Source organism: Ranitomeya imitator, chromosome 7 (genome assembly GCF_032444005.1).
Source record: "Ranitomeya imitator isolate aRanImi1 chromosome 7, aRanImi1.pri, whole genome shotgun sequence".
Classification (NCBI taxonomy): Eukaryota; Metazoa; Chordata; class Amphibia; order Anura; family Dendrobatidae; genus Ranitomeya; species Ranitomeya imitator.
Window position 1 is genome coordinate 17,484,475 of NC_091288.1, and position 23,849 is coordinate 17,508,323.

At 44.4% G+C, this 23,849-nt stretch overlaps 1 protein-coding gene across 1 annotated transcript in view; it reads left to right on the forward strand.

Moving 5' to 3' along the window:
• The first annotated feature begins 774 nt into the window (after positions 1 to 774).
• Positions 775 to 23,849, forward strand: part of RAB3GAP1 (RAB3 GTPase activating protein catalytic subunit 1) — a 126,296-nt gene continuing 103,221 nt past the window's right edge. Inside the window, exons 1-5 of the mRNA XM_069732849.1 lie at positions 775 to 833; positions 3,918 to 3,973; positions 6,103 to 6,178; positions 9,128 to 9,260; positions 10,657 to 10,735. Coding sequence (XP_069588950.1) covers positions 816 to 833; positions 3,918 to 3,973; positions 6,103 to 6,178; positions 9,128 to 9,260; positions 10,657 to 10,735 — 362 coding nt within the window. The 5' untranslated portion in view covers positions 775 to 815. The remainder of the gene's footprint in view (positions 834 to 3,917; positions 3,974 to 6,102; positions 6,179 to 9,127; positions 9,261 to 10,656; positions 10,736 to 23,849) is intronic.

A 23,849-nucleotide genomic window follows, 5' to 3' on the forward strand; every position in this document is an offset into this window, starting at 1 on the left:
CAGGGAGCTCCCCCTAGTGGTGGCTGCAGACAGGATCTTATCATGTATCTCTGTATACAGGGAGCTCCCCCTAGTGGTGGCTGCAGACAGGATCTTATCATGTATCTCTGTATACAGGGAGCTCCCCCTAGTGGTGGCTGCAGACAGAATCTTATCATGTATCTCTGTATACAGGGAGCTCCCCCTAGTGGTGGCTGCAGACAGGATCTTATCATGTATCTCTGTATACAGGGAGCTCCCCCTAGTGGTGGCTGCAGACAGGATCTTATCATGTATCTCTGTATACAGGGAGCTCCCCCTAGTGGTGACTGCAGACAGGATCTTATCATGTATCTCTGTATACAGGGAGCTCCCCCTAGTGGTGGCTGCAGACAGGATCTTATCATGTATCTCTGTACACAGGGAGCTCCCCCTAGTGGTGGCTGCAGACAGGATCTTATGTATCTCTGTATACAGGGAGCTCCCCCTAGTGGTGGACCCCATGACTTCTATGTACGCCCATGAAGCTCCTTCTCGCAGCTTCGTCTTTATTGTTTACAAAAGGTAATAGTTCCCAATCCCCTGTAGTGTGAAGGGTTAACAACTGTCTATGTCACCGGTCACTCTCGTTGCTGTGTGACATTTAGCCGGTTACAGCCGATAATTACAGAGCCCTAATGATGGTCTATTCCGCACACAGACCCCGGGCCGCAGTCTCCCCGCCGTCCCCGGTGTCCGCTCCCCGCCGTCCTGCGGCCGCTCTCAGGGTTACAGCTGTTTCGCTCCGTCCACTTCCGGCTTCCCGGCATGCATCGCTGACGTCACCAGTTTCCACGATGGCGGCGGACAGTGATGTGAGTACAGCGGATCCTGTCATCTGTCATTGCCGGTGTGAGTGTGTTGTGTTGTGTTGTGAGTGTGGTGTGTTCAGTCACTAGTGCGGCCCGTGTATGCAAAACGTGTATAATGTATCCACTAAATATGTATACACCGTGCACCCTGTATACACCGTACACCCTGTATATATACACCGTGCACCCTGTATGTATACACCGTGCACCCTGTATATATACACCGTGCACCCTGTATGTATACACCGTACACCCTGTATGTATACACCGTACATCCTGTATACACCGTACACCCTGTATACACCGTTCACCCTGTATGTATACACCGTACACCCTGTATGTATACACCGTACACCCTGTATATATACACCGTACACCCTGTATGTATACACCGTACACCCTGTATGTATACACCGTACACCCTGTATATACCTTACACCCTGTATGTATACACCGTACACCCTGTATGTATACACCGCACACCCTTTATATATACACCGTACACCCTGTATGTATACACCGTACACCCTGTATATACCTTACACCCTGTATGTATACACCGCACACCCTGTATGTATACACCGTACACCCTGTATGTATACACCGTACACCCTGTATGTATACACCGTACACCCTGTATGTATACACCGTACACCCTGTATGTATACACCGTACACCCTGTATGTATACACCGTACACCCTGTATGTATACACCGTACACCCTGTATGTATACACCGTACACCCTGTATGTATACACCGTACACCCTGTATGTATACACCGTACACCCTGTATATACCTTACACCCTGTATGTATACACCGCACACCCTGTATGTATACACCGTACACCCTGTATGTATACACCGTACACCCTGTATGTATACACCGTACACCCTGTATGTATACACCGTACACCCTGTATGTATACACCGTACACCCTGTATGTATACACCGTACACCCTGTATGTATACACCGTACACCCTGTATGTATACACCGTACACCCTGTATGTATACACCGTACACCCTGTATGTATACACCGTACACCCTGTATGTATACACCGTACACCCTGTATGTATACACCGTACACCCTGTATGTATACACCGTACACCCTGTATATACCTTACACCCTGTATGTATACACCGCACACCCTGTATGTATACACCGTACACCCTGTATGTATACACCGTACACCCTGTATATACCTTACACCCTGTATGTATACACCGCACACCCTGTATGTATACACCGTACACCCTGTATGTATACACCGTACACCCTGTATGTATACACCGTGCACCCTGTATGTATACACCGTACTCCCTGTATATATACACCGTACTCCCTGTATATATACACCGTGCACCCTGTATATACCTTACACCCTGTATGTATATACCGTACACCCTGTATATATACACCGTACACCCTGTAGATACCGTACACCCTGTATGTATACACCGTACACCCTGTATGTATACACCGTACTCCCTGTATATATACACCGTGCACCCTGTATATACCTTACACCCTGTATGTATATACCGTACACCCTGTACATATATATACACCGTACACCCTGTATGTATACACCGTACTCCCTGTATATATACACCGTACTCCCTGTATATATACACCGTGCACCCTGTATATATACACCGTACACCCTGTATGTATACACCGTACACTCTGTAGATACCGTACACCCTGTATGTATACACCGTACACCCTGTATGTATACACCGTACAGCCTGTATGTATACACCGTACACCCTGTATATATACACCGTGCACCCTGTATATATACACCGTGCACCCTGTATGTATACACCGTACTCCCTGTATATATACACCGTGCACCCTGTATATACCTTACACCCTGTATGTATACACCGTACACCCTGTATATATACACCGTACACCCTGTAGATACCGTACACCCTGTATGTATACACCGTACACCCTGTATGTATACACCGTACTCCCTGTATATATACAAGGGCACCCTGTATATACCTTACACCCTGTATGTATATACCGTACACCCTGTATATATACACCGTACACCCTGTATGTATACACCGTACACCCCTTATACACTGTACGCCCTGTATGAATACACCGTACACCCTGTATATATACACTGTACACCCTGTATGTATATACCGTGCACCCTGTATGTATATACTGTGCACCCTGTATGTATATACCGTAACCCTGTATGTATATACCGAACACCCTGTATGTATATACCGTACACCCTGTATGTATATACCGTACACCCTGTGTGTATATACCGTACACCCTGTGTGTATATACCGTACACCCTGTGTGTATATACCGTACACCCTGTGTGTATATACCGTACACCCTGTGTGTATATACCGTACACCCTGTGTGTATATACCGTACACCCTGTGTGTATATACCGTACACCCTGTGTGTATATACCGTACACCCTGTGTGTATATACCGTACACCCTGTGTGTATATACCGTACACCCTGTGTGTATATACCGTACACCCTGTGTGTATATACCGTACACCCTGTGTGTATATACCGTACACCCTGTGTGTATATACCGTACACCCTGTGTGTATATACCGTACACCCTGTATGTATATACCGTACACCCTGTATATACCGTACACCCTGTATACACAGTACATCCTGTATGTATTGTCATGATTAAGGGAGCTTAGTCTCCAGAAACACGTAGAGATTCTTACCCATATGGTTAGTGCTGAAGTCTGTATCCTCTATGCTTAAAGTTTGTGAATAAAGAAAACTCTTTTTTACGGATTCAGTGAAGCTGGACATTCTCTTCTTGTTTTACCCTGTATGTATACCCCGCACACCCTGTATGTATACGTCGTACACCCTGTATGTATATGCTGTACACCATGTATGTATGCGCCATACACCCTGTATGTATGTTGTACACCCTGTATATACTGTATCCCTGTATGTATATACTTATCTGTGCAGTATATACCCTGGGTATGGATGCTGGACACTTTTCTGTTCTCCAGTCTCTTTTTCCTGCCTCTGTACTATAACATTACAGTCTCTTTCTATTACAGCCCGAGTCCGAGGTCTTTGAGATCACCGACTTCACGACGGCCTCTGAGTGGGAGAGGTGAGTCCTCACTGCAGACTTCACCCTTGTACATAGTGGAAGCTTATCTGCATATACAAATATGGGAGCACTACAACTCCCAGCATGGCCTGATGTGATGAAATAGACAAACATCCTAGTATATGTGTTTCCGCTTCTAGTTCCAGGATTTCTGCTTTGTCATGTTTCTTACAGCTGATGATTTGTTACAATTGCATCCAGCGTGGTCAACACTGGGTCAGATAACCACATCAACAGCACAAGCCTCACTATGGTTTACATACTTTGTTACAATGTATCAGTGCAGGTGGAATCTATCTGCCTGGAGTCAAGACTATTAGTTACAAAGCTTGGTTGAGACTGGATACAATTGATGCAAACCCTCAGCTGCAGACATGCTAAACCAGATTTTCTAGAATCATGGGTCTTGTCACATTGTCAGCCACCCGGTCTCCAACTGTGCAATGATGAGGGACAAGAAACCCCGAAACAGGTGTCTGCAAGTGGAGATTCGGATTTAGCTGTATATCCTCGGTCACTTGATTAGGCCCTTTAACCCCTTAAGAGCTGGACTAGTTTTAATTTTTGTGACTCCATTTTTCTCTCATTGTCTTCTGAGACCCATAACTTTATTTTTCCGTCGCTGGTGCTGTTAGGGCTTCTTTTCTGCGTGGTAAGCTGTCATTTTTAATTGCAAAACATACAACGCCCCCCTATGGCATACATACATTATTTTCATTACTTTTTATTGAGAGTTTTTTTTTTTGTTGTTGGGAAAATGTTGCAATAAAAAAAATTGCAATTTTGTTACTTTGATTTTTTTTTGTTGCTTTCATCAGTATAGGATAGAAAATGTTCAATTTTTGTACATCGGACTTTTACAGACACAGGGATGCTGAATATATTTAATTTTTTATTTTAAATGGGGATACAGAGGGGTGATTCAAATTTTAATTTTTTATATTTTTGAAAACTTAAAAAAAAAAAAAATAGTAAAAAATTGCATCTCTACTTTCATAAGGGATCTGATTCTGCAATCGTTTGATCACAGTATTGCAGTATATAGTCTCCTAAAATACGAGCAGTAGCCAAGGGCGCCTTTAGCAAGCCCCTTGCTGCAAAGGCAACCCATCAGCACCCCATAATTGCGACACAGTGAGGGCCAGGCCCCATCTTTCTCGCACCACTTCAGTGCAGCTGCCGGCCAGTGACATTTATGGGGTTATCAGAGCTTGCTCCAGTTTTTCCTTTTAGAGGTAGGTGATGGCTGTATAAAACAGCCAGCAGCTGCACAGTTATGAAGCGCCGAGCGGCCTCAGCTCCTGAGCCCGCTCTATACACCTGCACCCACTCTATGAAATAATGAGGCGTCATGGATCGGAGAGAGGTTAAAGGGTCAATATTGGCTTTTAGGATTGTGATTTTTACTAGGTGGCACCATTCTCTTCCTCTCTAAAGAGGGTTTTTGTATTGTCACACTGCTTGTGTGGTTAGTGCAGCATAGTTTTGCAGACAGGTTTTTTAACCCTTTATTGACTTCCATCCTACATCTATGGCGGGTGTGCACACTCACAGCACGGCTTTTAGGTGTTGTTATTCAGTCGGCACCTGAGAGTAACGGCTGCGATTGAACTACAACAGGAACCAAAAAAAAAAAACATGTCGGAATTGCGCTATTTTTATCAGTTTCACCCCACCTGGACTTTTTCCTCTGTTTTTTAGTACAATAAATATGAAGTGAATGGAGTCATTCAATACTGCTGCTCATCCCACGAAAAAAGAAAAAAAATGGAACAATAATAACTAAAATATTTCTGGCTCTTGGTAGACTAGGAAGAAGGGACAAAAATGTAAAAATGAAGACTGATTGTGTCTCCAAGAGTGTAAATAGTAATTATTATCAGGCGTGAGTGTTCTCAGTATCTGCATGAATAATCCAAACAAATAAAAGTTTAGGTTCCCCTAAATTAGTCTGAATAAACCTCGCACTACATTTCATGTTTTTCTGTGCACTTTTCCCCCTTATTTCATCCATTATTGGGGGTCTTGGCTCTCAGAACGTAAACTTGGATCTAATCTTCTGACAGCTTATAAGTTTTCTGAATATTTAGGTAGGCTTTATTTTCTCTTAACTTTCTCTGTAATCTCAGGTTTATTTCAAAAGTCGAAGAAGTTCTGAATGACTGGAAGCTGATAGGAGTGTCCACCAAAAAGACCCCAGAGAAGGTGAGTCCAAGGTCCATAGCATGAAATATAGCGCAAGCATACAGGGGAAAACCGCTGCATGTGGTCAGAGGGCGCAGAAGCCAAGCTCCCATCACACACGGTGCATATGCGCTACATATTACATAGCCAGCATCTATGTCTAACAGCAGCGGCGGGAGCCCAGCTCTGATCGCTGTTATTTATTTAGATGGGCAATCTCTGAGCTGCATTAGTTCCCATCGCCCTCTCCCCTACCATGTGATATATACCGTACACCCAGGGGTTCCAATGGATTAGCATGGCGTCCGGACCCTTCTGAAAGCCCCCATATCTGCCATCTTGGTACTCCTGTGATAATAAGCCACAGATGAGCTTCTTAAGAGACCGAGATTTACACTATATGCTGCAATACTATCAGAGAATCACATAAAAAAATAAAGTAAAAAAAGTTTGTTTGTTTTTTATGTGAAAATATTAACAAACAATAAACTGCTCAAAAAAATAAAAGGGAGAAAGAAAATCCCACATCCTAGATATCACTGAATTAAATATTCCAGTTGCAAATCTTTATTCATTACATAGTGGAATGAATTGAGAACAATAAAACATAAAAATTATCAGTGTAAATCAAAATTAATATCCCACGGAGATCTGGAGTTGCAATCAAAATCAAAGTGGAAAATCAAATTGCAGGCTGATCCAACATCAGTGGAAATTCCTCAAGACAAGGAAATGATGCTCAGTAGTGTGTGTGGCCTCCACGTGCCTGTATAACCTCCCTACAATGCCTGGGCATGCTCCTGATAAGGCGGCAGATGGTCTCCTGAGGGATCTCCTCCCAGACCTGGACTAAAGCATTAGACAGCTCCTGGACAGTCTGTGGTCCAGCGTGGTGTATGTGGATGGAGCGAGACATGATGTCCCAGATGTGCTCGATTGGATTCATGTCTGGGGAACGGGCGGGCCAGTCCATAGCTTCAATGGCTTCATTCTGCAGGAACTGCTGACACACCCCAGCCACATGAGGTCTGGCATTGTCCTGCATTAGGAGGAACCTAGGACCCAGTCACCTGCATATGGTCTCACAAGAGGTCTGAGGGTCTCATCCTGGTATCTACTAGCAGTCAGGCTACCTCTGGTGAGCACATGGAGGGCTGTGCGACCCTCCGAAGAAATACCTTCACACACCATTACTGACCCACTGCCAAACCGGTCATTCTGGAGGATGTTGCAGGCAGCATAACGTTCTCCACGGCGTCTCCAGACTCTGTCACGTCTGTCACATGTGTCTCCGTGTGAACCTGCTTTCATCCGTGAAGAGCACAGGGCGCCAGTGGTAAATCTGCTAATAGTGGTGTTCTCTGGCAAATGCCAATCGCCCTGCACGGTGTTGGGCTGTAATTACAATACCCACTTCTGGACATTGGGGCCTCAGTCCATCCTCATGGAGTCTGTTTCTGACAGTTTGAATAGACACATTAGTGCTAGTGGCCTGCTGGAGGTCATTTTGCAGGGCTCTGGCAGTTCTCCTCCTGTTCCTCCTTGCACAAAGGCTGAGGTAGCGATCCTGCTGCTGGGTTGTTGCCCTCCTACGGCCCCCTCCACGTCTCCTGGTGTACTGGCCTGTCTCCTAGTATCTGCTCCATGCTCTGGACACTGTATTGACAGGCACAGCTACCCTTCATGCCACATTGATGTACCATTCTGGATGAGTTGATGTACCTGAGCAACTTCTGTGGGTTGTAGACATCGCCTCATGCTACTGTACAGTACCTAAGATGTGGAAAATTGCTACAGAATGGGAATGCTGTCAAAAATAGACGTTATTATTTATTTTATCAATTAACATAATGCAGAGTGAATTAACAAAAGATAAATCTAAATCGCCAGTATTTGGTGGCCGCCCGTCACCTTCATCGAGTCATTTAGGTCACTTGCACAAAGTCAGGGATTTTGTAGGATTATAGTTGGGAGTATGAGTAACCAGTTATACCAAACAGGTGATAATAATCATCATTTTTATATGGAGGGTGAAACAGAAGCAAGTGTTTTGGAGGCTTTAAACTGGGTGAGGAACAACCAAACTCTGCTGCAAAGGTGAGGTTGTTGAAGACAGTTTCATGTCACCAGACATAAGGTAGTTACACTGCATCACCAAGGGCTGTCCCACGGAAAGACTTCACAGCAGACTGGGGGATTCATGATGTGCTGATCAAGCTCTTTTGAAGAAGCACAAGAAATGGGCAACATTGTGGACCATGGAGGTAGTAGTCTTCTGTAGAAACTTAGTGCATCAGATGAAAGACATGTTCTGATTACTTCCCTTCGAATTCGGAAGATGTCCAGCAGTGCCATCACCTCAGAACTGGCAACAACCAATGGGACCCAGTTACACCCATCTAGTGTATGGAGGAGTCTGGTGAGAAGTAGTCTTTGTGAACAAGGTGCAACCAAAAGCCAGACCTTCCACACGGAAGCAAGGTCAAGTGACCCAACTCTGCATTAAAGCATAGGAACTGGGGTGCAGAAAAATGGCAGCAGGTCTCTGGACCAAGGAGTCACAATGTGAACTGTTTGGCTGTAGCAGAAGCAGAATGTTCCCAGGGGCTGGAGAGCGGCACAATAATGAGGGTCTGCAGGAGCAGTGACGCCCGGTGCAGGGTCCGGCAAGATCGTGGCTGCATTGTCAGCACGTGGAGTTGTGGATTTGGTCAGGATTAGTGGGGTCCTCAATGCTGAGAAATCCAGGAGATACTTTTCCATCATGCAAACTATTAACACTTCTATTTCTGAAAGCGTTTTTACATTGCAGACTGTTCTTTCACTCCTGCCTAACACTTTAGCACAGTACAGTATACTTAGATCTAAGCAGTTTAAAAATAAATCCCAATGCATCACAAAAACTACATATATATATATATATATATATATATATATATACATACATATATATTGTGCTCTGTCTTCTAGGGAGAGTACACAAGCGGCGTCTGGGAAGAGAAAGGAGATGAAGTTTTATTTGCCGACTTCAAGTTCTGCATAAAACACCATTATTTTGTGCAAGACTCCGGCGAAAGAGAAGAAAAGGACGATGAAGTGGAAGGTATGGTGTATATAATGTATGTATACTGACCTATGAAATAAGTTGTTTTTCTGATATATATGTGGGTGCTTAAAAGTGCTGCCTCCATTGCCCTGAATGCAGCCCGCTGGTATGGTCTCGTCAGTGCTGGGCGCCATCTGGTGGTTATTGCAGTGATAACACGCAGCCTATGTAATCTTTGGGTTGAGCTGCAACAAAGGAGTGTATCCAGTAGGGGGCGACCTGTAATGACAGAGAGTTACCTGGACGTCATTATATTCTGCCGCTCCCATCCTGGCATCAGAAATGAAGAGGTTATGCAACATATGAAATTCCAGTGTAGGTAGTGATAAACAATGCCTGAGAGCCTGCGGCTGTGCTTCTGCTATTACACCTGCTCTGGATAGTAAGATGGTCTTCCTTTTGGCACCTACTTTCTATCGTTCAACCACCCACTTTGCGTCATGCCCATTTTCAGACACCAATTTGGTTTGTTATGGGAGACCTTAAAGAAATACTGAACTCCCTGATTGTCAGTTTTTTGTGTGCACTGTGCATAGGCAGAAATCTGCCAATCAGTAATGATCGGGCGGGGTTATACAGAGCTCATGAATATGGAGGACTACATGGCAGCGGTCTACTAGTCCTCCAGTGATAATCTGCTGCTCTTAGACCACACCACCAGCACAAGAGACTACAAAAATGTCTAAAACACATGGATGGCATAAGAGACTATTTTTGGGGCACAAATTGTGGCTTTTTCCCATAACCTGAATCCTTATCTTCTACATCCGTATACATGTTCTGCCCGGCTTGTATAGCGGTAGCCATTGCTTTGTATAAATGTGATATCAGAGCAGGAGGTGTTGACATGGGATCACCCCAGCACGGCAGCCTTGGCATAGAAGTAAGAGTCATTTTTCTTATTTTTTTTACATCTGCGGTCTCCAACTTTTCCAGCTGTTGCAGAACTACTGCTCCCAGCATCACCTGGACGGGCATGCTGGCTTTTGCGGTTTTGCAAAAATCTAGAAAGTCACAGAATTAAGTATTTTCAACTCCCTGAGGATGCAGATATTTTGCATTTTTATTTTTTAACTTTATTTTGTGGGACATACAATGTATTGGAAAACTTATTTTTTTAGAGGTTTGGGAGGCAGAAGGTGGAAAAATCAGCAGTTTCACAACTTAGTTTTTTTTTTTTTTTAAGGATTTTACATTGTTCACAATAGAATGGTTCAGGGTTCTTTTTGTCTTTTTTTTCCTAGAATAAATCATTTATATTTTTAGCCCTACTTTCATTTCATTTTTAGTGCAGTGTGTAATTCCCCCTCCTTCAGTTTATCCACTTAGACGTTGATCTGTCCTATTCTTGTGTATTCTTTTTTTCTGATTTTCTTACTTTTTTTCTTCCCAGACTCACTCCCTGTCTGCATGCAAGATTTACTGTGCACCAACAATGACTTCCCTCCAATCGCCCACTGCCTCGTCCGATGGTAAGTACCAAATATCTATCTATCTATCTATCTATCTATCTATCTATCTATCTATCTATCTATCTATCTATCTATCTATCTATCTATCTATCTATCTATCCACCTGCTATCTATCCACCTGCTATAGGGACTGGACTTTTAATAGAAAATATTCAGTAATAGTAGAGATTAAAGAAGCCTCTGATCTCTACATTTAACCCCCTTAAGTGCCACGATTAACCCTGATTGAGGCATACAAAGGGGAAAGCAAAATCAGATCATTACTTTTTTTGTTTTATTTTTAGATAAAATTTTTGAAAAATTAAAAATAACTCTAACGAGGTTGAAGGAGTTGGTCAGTGGTCACTTTTTGGTAAAATGTATAATAAGCCATGAATGATTGTGTTGCCTGCTATGAAACTCTATGCCAGGTCAGTGCCGCCCATGTAGGATGCAGACTGCAGGTAGTGGCAGCCATGTGATGGGACCGCTTTCTGGGCCATTTCCTCAACCTTGTCCCTATTTAGCTCATGAACAGATACAGGCAGCAACTTCTCTTGTATCAGCGCCTGTTCAGAGGTGAACCTAGTCGGTGAAATGCTCATTAAGGGGACACATGACGTGATGGCCGCCATCTTTTGTGAATTTCCCACTTTAGAACTGTATTCAGAGACGACCTGAACTTTTTTTTGTAGTCGGAGTTTTGAGTTTCTGATACAGAACGCCAAATTCAAAGACATAAAGCTTTTAACTTATAGAGAAACTGTCACCAGGCTTTTGCCACCTAATCTGAGAGCATGATAATGTAGAGACGGAGACCCTGATCCCAGCGATGTGTCACTTATTGGGCTGCTTGCGGTAGTTTTGATAAAATCACTGTTTTATCAGCAGGAGATTATTACTGGAGGACTAGTAGGAAATACGGTTTTATTGAGGTTTAAACATAACATTATAGTAATGTAGTGGAGGGGGAACTCCAATATCTCCCACACACCCTGAACATAAGATTTGGCATTCAGAGGCAGTCGAATATTATATACCTCTCCGACCAGCCTACCCACATTGTCCCATAGTTCCCCAAGTCTGGGACATGACCAGAACATATGGACTAAATCTCTCCATTCTTCACTAGATCTTAGACATTGATCATCCAATCTGAGGTTAATTTTTTGGCATAATTTTTGGAGTTCTATGAGTAAGAAATAATTGGGATCTTCTCTGTGCCACATTGATAGACACCATTCCAGGGGATTCCAAAATATCTTCCCATTTTTCCGGGGAAATGTTTCTTATATCTTTTACTAGATGGTAGCCCGATTTTAACGCATTGGGTATTCTAGAATATGTATGTAGTTTGTTTATGAAGATTTTAGAATAATACATTGAATACACAGGATTCGGCCAACCGCGACCAATTAGAGAAGCGTGGTTCAAATCCCGCGCCAATTCGCGGCCGGACTGCGCCTGTCGCTGATTGTTCGCGGCCGGCCACGTAGTTTATAGCACCGCCACGTAGTATATAACAGCCCAAGTAGTAAATAGCACAGCCACGTAGTATATTGCACAGCCCACATAGTATATTGCACAGTTCACATAGTATATTGCACAGCCCACGTAGTATATTGCACAGCCCACGTAGTATATAGCAATGTGGGCATCATATCCCTGTTAAAAAAAGAATTAAAATAAAAAATAGTTATATACTCACCTTCCGTTGGCACCCGGATCCAGGCGAAGCGGTTACCGATGCTCCTCGCGCGCTCCGGTCCCAAGAGTGCATTGCGGTCTCACGAGATGATGACGTAGTGGTCTTGCGAGACCGCTACGTCATCATCTCGCGAGATCGCAATGCATGGAGCGGTCACCGGCGCGTCGCGAGGAGCGGTAAAGGCCTGTTCTGGATCCAAGAGGCCGATGGACGGTGAGTATATAACTATGCATAGGCAGCATCAATAGTAAAAAGTTGGTCACACAGGGTTAATAGCAGCCGTAACGGAGTGCGTTACACCGCGGCATAACACGGTCTGTTAACGCTGCCATTAACCCTGTGTGAGCGCTGACTGGAGGGGAGTATGGAGCGGGCACTGACTGCGAGGAGTAAGGAGTGGCCATTTTGCCGCCGGACTGTGCCCGTCGCTGATTGGTCGTGGCTGTTTTGCCGCGACCAATCAGCGACTTGGGATTTCCATTACAGACAGACGGAAGTGACCCTTAGACAATTATATAGTAGATATCTTTTTCCCATCCACACTTGGTCAAAACCATAGGATTCCCTAAAATATTAGATAGCAAAGATTTGTACAGGGGCTTGCGAAACTATTCAACCTCTTGTTATTTTTTTGTGTTTTGCTACACCACAACCTGGAATTTCACTGTGTTTTTTTTTTGTTGAGGATTTGCATCAGTTCATGTAAAGAACGTGTCTACCACTGTGAACATTTGGTTTTCTTTTTACTGTGTTCTTTGGAGATCTCCTTGGTCTTCTTGGTGGTGTTTGGAGATCTCCTTGGTCTTCATGGTGGTGTTTGGAGATCTCCTTGGTCTTCATGGTGGTGTTTGGAGATCTCCTTGGTCTTCATGGTGGTGTTTGGAGATCTCCTTTGTCTTCATGGTGGTGTTTGGAGATCTCCTTTGTCTTCATGGTGGTGTTTGGAGATCCCCTTGGTCTTCTTGGTGGTGTTTGGAGATCTCCTTGGTCTTCATGGTGGTGTTTGGAGATCTCCTTGGTCTTCATGGTGGTGTTTGGAGATCTCCTTAGTCTTCATGGTATTGTTTGGAGGTCTCCTTGGTCTTCATGGTGGTGTTTGGAGCTCTCCTTAGTCTTCATGGTGGCGTTTGGAGATCTCCTTGGTCTTCATGGTGGCGTTTAGAGCTCTCCTTGGTCTTCATGGTGGTGTTTGGAGATCTCCTTGGTCTTCATTGTGGTGTTTGGAGATCTCCTTGGTCTTCATGGTATTTGATTAGTGGTGCCTCTTGTCAATGGTGTTGCAGCCTCTGTGACCTTTCAGAAAAGGTAAAGTGTATATAGTGACAGACATGTGACCCTTAGGGTACCGTCACACTATACGATTTACCTACGATCACGACCAGCGATATGACCTGGCCGTGATCGTAGGTAAATCGTAGTGTGGTCGCTGGGGAGCTGTCACACAGACCGCTCTCCAGCGACCAAGATGCCGAGGTCCCTGGGTAACCAGGGTAAACATCGGGTAACTAAGCGCAGGACCGCGCTTAGTTACCCGATGTTTACCCTGGTTACAAGCGTTAAACTAAAAAAAAACAAACAGCACATACTTACATTCTGGTGTCCGTCAGGTCCCTTGCAGTCTCTGCTTCCCGCACTCACTGACTGCTGGCCGTAAAGTGAAAGTGAAAGCACAGCCGCTGTGCTCTGCTTTCACTTTACGGCCGGCAGTCACAGTGCTGGAAGCAGACTGCAAGGGACCTGACGGACACCAGAATGTAAGTATGTGCTGTTTGTTTTTTTTTTAGTTTAACGCTTGTAACCAGGGTAAACATCGGGTAACTAAGCGCGGTCCTGCACTTAGTTACCCGATGTTTACCCTGGTTACAAGCGAACGCATCGCTAGATCGCATCGCTAGATCGCTAGATCGGTGTCACACACACCGATCTAGCGATGACAGCGGGAGATCCAGCGATGAAAGAAAGTTCTAAACGATCTGCTACGACGTACGATTCTCAGCAGGATCCCTGATCGCTGCTGCGTGTCAGACACAGCGATATCGTAACGATATCGCTGGAACGTCACGAATCGTACCGTCGTAGCGATCGAAATGTTATAGTGTGACGGTACCCTTAGATTGCACACAGGTGGGCGTCCTGTCACTAAGCATGGGACTTGTGAAGGGAATTGCTTACACCAGGGGCTTCATAGGGTGAATACATATGCACATGCCAATTTTTAGTTATTTGATCCCATAAATGTAATTTATGCCTATATTTTTCACACTCCACTTCACCAACTTAGATTATTTAGTGCTGATGCATCACACACATCGGATTACAAAAATATTTACACACAGGTTGTAATGTAACAAATTAGGTAAAAAGGCAGGGGGTGAATACTTTCACAAGCCATTGTACATTAATGTTCGTAGTACAACATAGTCCAGATGCGGTTGGAAGAAATGGTGACATCGGAGGCGTCTTCACTGTAGATACTTGTAGAGTTCCGTAGCTGGAACGTCTATATTAGGTGATCAAACCCACAAATATAACTGGTATAAATATTTCAGCCCTTGTTTCCTCCATCCTCCAAACCCTTCCACATGACAGAGCCCCCTCAAGCCTGGATAATTCCATGTAGGAGTATATTTAGTATGGGCCCCAATACCCCACAGCTTTTTACAGGACCACCACACTTTATGTATCAGCGCCAAGGTCATTATTAAATTATTTAACTCTTGGAGTTTCAAAATATTATCCCCCCCCCCCAGATATTTCAGTACCACGTCCATAGTCTTCTCCAAAGCCAATCCCCTGAAATCAACCCCATGCTAAACGGCCCTGATCCTTGGACAACTGTCATTTTTCCAGCTTTATTCTAGGAACGCCATTTTTCCAGACCAGGTCCCGGGGGATATTGTAGGGTATGGAGGGCATGGAGCACATTTTATAATAAAAATATTATTTAGTCCAGAAGAGATCCTTTATTAACGGGAGGGAGGTATTCAAGTTATCAACAAATGACAACAAATCATCCGCCTTCCACGGCGATCCGTTCCTCTTTCCCACCATATTTAAAGCCCCTGTTGTCTAATGCTCCCCTAAAAAGATTAAACGTATCCCTGACGACTCTTATTTTAGCTGTCGGGGTTTTACAGTAGCATTACCCATTTGATAAAATTAGTCCCAAATCCCATTTTCCTCAGCACTGCCCACTCCACACTATCCAAACTCTTGTGACATGCAAGGAGAGATTGGCTTTATTTTTGGGATCAGGCTATACCACCTGCAAATGCAAAAACGACCTTTGTAGGTTAATGTCTGACGACTTGGATAGCGTGATCCGGTGACGTTATCACAGAGCGCAACCTATTTGCCAGGATTTTTGCCAGAATCTTGACCTCTGATGTTAGTAGTGAGATGGGTCTGTAGGATTCTGATAATTCCTTATCAATCTCTTCCTTGGGTAAGACGACTATTATAGCCCCAAGTAGCGATGCTAGCAGTGTTCCCTCGGAGAATTCACCATTAACCATGTACAAATAGTGCGAGAAAAACTCCTCCTCAGATATCTTCTAGATCTCTACTGAGAGGCCGTCAGACAAAGGGCTTTACCATTTCGCATTTCCCCTACCGCTCGGTGAATCTCCTCTAGGTAAATCGGCGAATCTAAAACTCATCACTTTCACCCAAAGTTGGAAGTTTAATCCTAGTTGGGTAATCTGCTAATTGTTCTCACGAGTAATTCACCCCAGATGAATACAAATTGGTATAAAAACTATATAAAGTCTGTTGAATTGCAGGAGTTTGGGTGTTAATCCTTCCCTCTCTATAAAGGCACTAGATGGTGGCCCCATGCTAACGCATCGGGTATTCTGGAATATGTATGTAGTTTATTTATGAAGTTTTCAGAATAATGCAATTTATACACAGGATTCGGCAGGCCGGGCGTGACCAATTAGCGAAGCATGGTTTAAATTCCGTGCCAATTTGCGGCCGGACTGCTTCTGTTGCTGATTGTTCGCGGCCGGCCGAGCGTGATCAATCAGTGAAGCTAGGGCCTGCTCCAGGTTTTTGAGGGCCCCGGGCGAAAGAGTCTCAGTGGGCCCCCTTCTTTAACACATACCACGATTCATGATGCACAGATACAGCAGAGAAATATAGCACAGCCACGTAGCATATAACACAGCCCACGTAGCATATAACACAGCCCACGTAGCATATAACAGCCCACGTAGCATATAACAGCCCACGTAGCACATAGCACAGCCCACGTAGTATATAGCACAGCCCACGTAGTATATAGCACAGCGCATGCAGTATATAGCACAGCCCACGCAGTGTATAACACAGCCCACACAGTATATAACACAGGCCACGTAGTATATAACGCTGCCCACGTAGTATATAGCACAGCCACATAGTATATAACACAGCCCACGTAGTATATAACACAGCCACGTAGTATATAGCACAGCCCACATAGTATATAACACAGCCCATGTAGTATATAACACAGCTCACGCAGTATATAACACAGCCACGTAGTATATTGCCCAGCCACGTATATTGCACAGCTGCGTAGTATATAGCACAGCCCATGTAGTATATAGCACAGCTCACGCAGTATATAACACAGCCACATAGTATATTGCCCAGCCACGTAGTATATAGCACAGCCCACGTAGTTTATAACACAGTCCACGTAGTATATAACACAGTCCACGTAGTATATAGCACAGTCACGTAGTATATAGCACAGCCCACGTAGTATATAACATAGAGACGTAGTGTATAGCACAGCCCACGTAGTATATAGCAATGTGAGCACCATATTCCTGTTAAAAAAAATAATTAAAATAAAAAATAGTTATATACTCACCTTCCGGCGGCCCCCGGATCGAGGTCAGGCGCAGTGCGTTTTACCTGCGGATTTTTAAAAAACGGTGCTGAAAAATTCGCACATGAATCCGCAACGTGGGCATATAGCCTTAGGGTTAGGGTTGGAATTAGAGTTAGGGTTGGGGTTGGAATTAGGGATAAGATTAGGATTAGTGGTGTGTTGGGGTTATGGTTAAGGTTGGGATTAGGGTTATGGTTAGGGTTGGGATTAGGGTTATGGTTAGGGTTGGGATTAGGGTTAGGGGTGTGTTGGGGTTAATGTTTGAGTTAGAATTGAGGGGTTTCTACTGTTTAGGCACATCAGGGATCTCCAAACGTGACATGGCGCCACCATTGATTCCAGCCAATCATGTGTTCAAAAAGTCAAATGGTGCTCCCTCCCTTCCGAGCCACGACGTGTGCCCAAACAGTGGTTTACCCCCACATATGGGGTACCAGCGTACTCAGGACAAATTGGACAACAACTTTCGCAGTCCACTTTCTCCTTTTACCATTGGGAAAATAAATAAATTGTTGCTAAAATATCAGTTTTGTAACTAAAAAGTTAAATGTTCATTTTTTCCTTCCATGTTGCTTCTGCTGTTTTGAAACGCCTGAAGGGTTAATAAACTTCTTGAATGTGGTTTTGAGCACCTTGAGGGGTGCAGTTTTTAGAATGGTGTCACTTTTGGGTATTTTCAGCCATACAGACCCCTCAAAGTGACTTCAAATGTGAGGTGGTCCCTAAAAAAATGGTTTTGTAAATTTTGTTGTAAAAATGAGAAATCGCTGGTCAAATGTTAACCCTTAAAACTTCCTAGCAAAAAAAAATGTTGTTTCCAAAATTGTGCTGATGTAAAATAGAAATGTGGGAAATGTTATTCATTAACTATTTTGTGTCACATAACTCTCTGGTTTAACAGAATAAAAATTCAAAATTTGAAAATTGCTAAATTTTTGCCAAATTTCCGTTTTTTTTTTTTAACAAATAAACACAAATTATTGACCTAAATTTACCACTAACATGAAGCCCAATATGTCACAAAAAAAAATCTCAGAATCGCTAGGATCCGTTGAAGCGTTCCTGAGTTATTAGCTCATAGAGGAACACTGGTCAGAATTGCAAAAAATGGCCAGGTCATTAAGGTCAAAATAGGCTGGGTCATGAAGGGGTTAAGAAATGAAGGTCAGTCAGTCCGAAAAATTGGGAAAACTTTGAAAGTGTCCCCAAGTGCAGTGGCAAAAACCATCAAGCGCTACAAAGAAACTGGCTCACATGAGGACCACCACAGGAAAGGAAGACCAAGAGTCACCTCTGCTTCTGAGGATAAGTTTATCCGAGTCACCAGCCTCAGAAATCGCAGGTTAACAGCAGCTCAGATTAGAGACCAGGTCAATGCCACACAGAGTTCTAGCAGCAGACACATCTCTACAACAGCTGTTAAGAGGAGACTTTGTGCAGCAGGCCTTCATGGTAAAATAGCTGCTAGGAAACCACTGCTAAGGACAGGCAACAAGCAGAAGAGACTTGTTTGGGCTAAAGAACACAAGGAATGGACATCAGACCAGTGGAAATCTGTGCTTTGGTCCGATGAGTACAAATTTGAGATCTTTGGTTCCAACCTCCATGTCTTTGTGCGAAGCAGAAAAGGTGAACGGATGGACTCTACATGCCTGGTTCCCACCGTGAAGCATGGAGGAGGAGGTGTGATGGTGTGGGGGGGCTTTGCTGGTGACACTGTTGGGGATTTATTCAAAATTGAAGGCATACTGAACCAGCATGGCTACCACTGCATCTTGCAGCGGCATGCTATTCCATCCGGTTTGCGTTTAGTTGGACCATCATTTATTTTTCAACAGGACAGTGACCCCAAACACACCTCCAGGCTGTGTGAGGGCTATTTGACCAAGAAGGAGAGTGATGGGGGGCTACGCCAGATGACCTGGCCTCCACAGTCACCAGACCTGAACCCAATCGAGATGGTTTGGGGTGAGCTGGACCGCAGAGTGAAGGCAAAAGGGCCAACAAGTGCTAAGCATCTCTGGGAATTCCTTCAAGATTGTTGGAAGACCATTCCCGGTGACTACCTCTTGAAGCTCATCAAGAGAATGCCAAGAGTGTGCAAAGCAGTCATCAAAGCAAAAGGTGGCTACTTTGAAGAACCTAGAATATAAGACATATTTTCAGTTGTTTCGCACTTTTTTGTTAAGTATATATATATACTAGATGGTGGCCCGATTCTAACGCATCGGGTATTCTAGAATATGCATGTCCACGTAGTATATTGCCCAGCCACGTAGTATATTGCCCAGCCACGTAGTATATTGCCCAGCTATGTAGTATATTGCCCAGTCACGTAGTATATTACCCAGTCACGTAGTATATTACCCAGTCACGTAGTATATTGCCCAGTTACGTAGTATATTGCGCAGCCACGTAGTATATTGCGCAGCCACGTAGTATATTGCCCTGTGACGTAGTATATTGCCCAGTGACATAGTATACAGCACAGAGTCACATAGTATATTGCCCAGTCACATAGTATATTGCCCAGTCACATAGTATATTGTCCAGAGTCACGTAGTATATTGCCCAGAGTCACGTAGTATATTGCCCAGTCACGTATATTGCCCAGTCACGTAGTATATTGCCCAGTCACGTAGTATATTGCCCAGTCATGTAGTATATTGCCCAGACACGTAGTATATTGCCCAGTGACGTAGTATATTGCCCAGTCATGTAGTATATTGCCCAGACACGTAGTATATTGCCCAGTCACGTAGTATATTGCCCAGTCACGTAGTATATTGCCCAGCCACGTAGTATATTGTGCAGCCACGTATTATATAGCAGAGCCACGTAGTATATTGTCCAGCCACATAGTATATACCAGAGCCAAGTAGTATATTGCCCAGGCACGTAGTATATTGCCCAGCACAGAGCCACGTAGTATAGAGACAAAAAATAAACATATACTCACCTTCCGAAGGCCTGTTGGAAGTCCTGCTATACTCACCATCCGCCGCCTTTGCCGCTCCTCGCCACGCTCCCAGGACCGCTCCATTGCATGCGGCAGCTTCCGCTCCCAGGGCTGGTGTGAGCAGGACCTATGATGACGTCGCGGTCACATGCCCTGGGAGCGGAAGATGCCGCTTGCAATGGAGCGGTCCTGGGAGCGTGGCGAGGAGCAAGAAAGGCGGCGGAGGGTGAGTATAGCAGGTTTTTTGTTTTTTTTATAATTTTTAACATGACCTATTTTTACTATTGATGCTGCATAGGCAGCATCAATAGTAAATAGTTGGGGACACACAGGGTTAATAGCAGCGGTAATGGAGTGCGTTACACCGCGGGCCGTTACCGCTGCCATTAACCCTGTGTGAGCGGTGAGTGGAGGGGATTACGGAGCGGGCGCCGGGCAGTGAGTGCAGGGGAGTAGGGGAGGGACTAATCGGACTGTGCCCGTCGCTGATTGGTCGCGGCAGCCATGACAGGCAGCTGCCGAGACCAATCAGCAAACGAATAACCGTGACAGAAGGACAGACAGACAGACGGAAGTGACCCTTAGACAATTATGTATATAGATATAGATATATATATATATATATATATATATACAAGCCCATGTACTTTTCTCCCCCACCTCATTGTAGATTGTAAGCTCTCACGAGCAGGGGCGTCATTATTTTGCTTTAATTATTGTATTATCTTTAATGTTGTTACTTATGACTTGTATATGAACTATTGAATTGTAAAACGCTGCGGAATATGTTGGCGCTATATAAATAAAGATTATTGTTATTATTTATGTACAATTATTCTAACTCCTCTTGAAAAATTTAAGGAATGTAAGGTAAACCCCATCCAGCACCCGTGTATCTGATTGATGGTGGTGTTTGTTACGTGATTCTCCTGCAGCTCTGTCATTGCGGGTTTGAATCTTTTTATATAGTCGAGGATTGCAAATCTTTTGTAATCATTACTAAACCCAAGAATATTCCTAGAAATAAAATCAATCATAGTATCCCTCTTTAAGAACGTCCATGAAAGAAGATTAACCATGTGAGTTTACCGTTCTCCTGGCTGTGCTAAGTATGTAGGGAACTGATGATAAATTAATCAGATTTGCAGATGATGCAAAGCTAGGATGGATAGTTAACACTAAAGAAGACAGAGAAAGGATGCAGAAGGATCCAAATAAGCTTCAACAATAAACAGCGACTAATAGAATGATAGTTAACAGATAGAAATGCAAGATTCTACATCTGGGCAAGAAAAACCAAAATTACATCTACAGAATGAGAGGAACAGCACGTGTGAGAAGCAACAGCACGTGTGCACATGAGTCAACAGTGTGATGTAGCAGCAAAAAAGGCAAACACAGTTCTTGGATTTATTAAGAGAAGCAATGAGTCTAGATCACGTGAAGTAATTATCCCCCTCTACTCCTCCTTGGTCAGACCTCACCTGGAATACTGTGTCCAGTTCTGGGCATCACATGTTAAAAAAGACATTGAAAAACTGGAGCAAGTTAAGAGAAGAGCTATCAGGATGGTGAGCGGACTGCAAAGTATGTCCTACGAGGAACTGTTAAAGGATCTGGGAATGTTTAGATGCAAAAAAGAAGGCTAAAAGGAGGCTAGCTGTCTACAAATATCTGAAGGGCTGTCACAGTGTAGAGGGATCATCCTTATTCTCATTTGCACATGGAAACACGAGAACTAATGGAATGAAACTAAAAGGGAGAAGATACAGATTAGATATTAGGAAAAACTTCTTGACAGTGAGGGAAATTAATGAGTGAAACAGGCGGCCCCGAGAGGCGGTGAGTTCTCCATCAGTGGAAGTCTTCAGAGGCTGGACAGACATCTGTCTGAGATGGTTTAGTGACTCCTGCATTGAGCAGGGGGTTGGACACGATGACCCTGGAGGTCCCTTCCAACTCTAACATTCTAGGATTCTATAAGTATCCAAATTTTTATTCAGAAGCATTCCACCCCTCCCTTCCCCGTCTCCATCTACCCCCAGGTCATGGAGACCCCTGTGAGCTCTCTCCAAAAAAAAAAAGGAGTCAGGGTATCTTTGGCAAAGATATCCAGTAGATGTTTTTCAAAGAAGTCATCTGGGTCGTTCCCCTCAGCTTTTTAAGGGACCCCACCAGTCTAATATTATTGTGTCTCTGATGATTTTCCAGTTCATCAGCTTATGTTTATCTCTGTGGCCTGTCGAGGAGACTCTATATATCTCTGCGGACTAGCAGGAGATTCCGTATATCTCTGCGGACTGGCAGGAGACTCTGTATATCTCTGCGAACTGGCAGGAGACTCTGTATATCTCTTCGGACCGGCAGGAGACTCTGTATATCTCTGCGGACTGGCAGGAGACTCTGTATATCTCTGCGGACTAGCAGGAGACTCCGTTTATCTCTGCGGCTGGCAGGAGACTCTGTATATCTCTGCGGACTGGCAGGAGACTCTGCATATCTCTGCGGACTGGCAGGAGACTCTGTATATCTCTGCGGACTGGCAGGAGACTCTGTATATCTCTGTGGACTGGCAGGAGACTCTGTATATCTCTGCGGACTGGCAGGAGACTCTGTATATCTCTGCGGACTGGCAGGAGACTCTGTATATCTCTGCAGACTGGCAGGAGACTCTGCATATCTCTGCAGACTGGCAGGAGACTGTATGTCTCTGCGGATTGGAGGGAGACTCTGTATATCTCTGCGGACTGGCAGGAGACTGTATATCTCTGCAGACTGGCAGGAGACTCTGTATATCTCTGCAGACTGGCAGGAGACTCTGCATATCTCTGCAGACTGGCAGGAGACTGTATGTCTCTGCGGATTGGCGGGAGACTCTGTATATCTCTGCGGACTGGCAGGAGACTCTGTATATCTCTGCGGGCTGGCAGGAGACTCTGTATATCACTGCGGACTGGCAGGAGACTGTATGTCTCTGCAGATTGGTCGGAGACTCTGTATATCTCTGCGGACTGGAAGGAGACTCTGTATATCTCTGCGGGCTGGCAGGAGACTCTGTATATCTCTGCGGACTTGCAGGAGACTCTGTATATCTCTGCGGACTTGCAGGAGACTCTATATCTCTGCGGACTGGCAGGAGACTCTGTATATCTCTGCAGACTGGCAGGAGACTCTGTATATCTCTGCAGACTGGCAGGAGACTCTGTATATCTCTGCAGACTGGCAGGAGACTCTGCATATCTCTGCGGGCTGGCAGGAGACTCTGTATATCTCTACGGACTGGCGGGAGACTGTATATCTCTGCGGATTGGTGTGAGACTCTGTATGTCTCTGCGGACTGGCGGGAGAGCATCCTCCAACTCATTAACTCTGCTTTCAAGTCGTGTGGTGTGTTCTTCCCCTTTCTTCACTTCAGGACGTATTATAGGAACAGATTCCTGTATATGTCTGACTTGTCCCATCAGAGTAAGGTTCCATTTATTAACTGCATTGAGGACATCTTGCAGGGAAGGGGGGACCCCTGAGAAATCTCTTCAAGGATACAATTTTTTAGGAGCTCGAGTGGATCCATTATGCCCATGAGGGG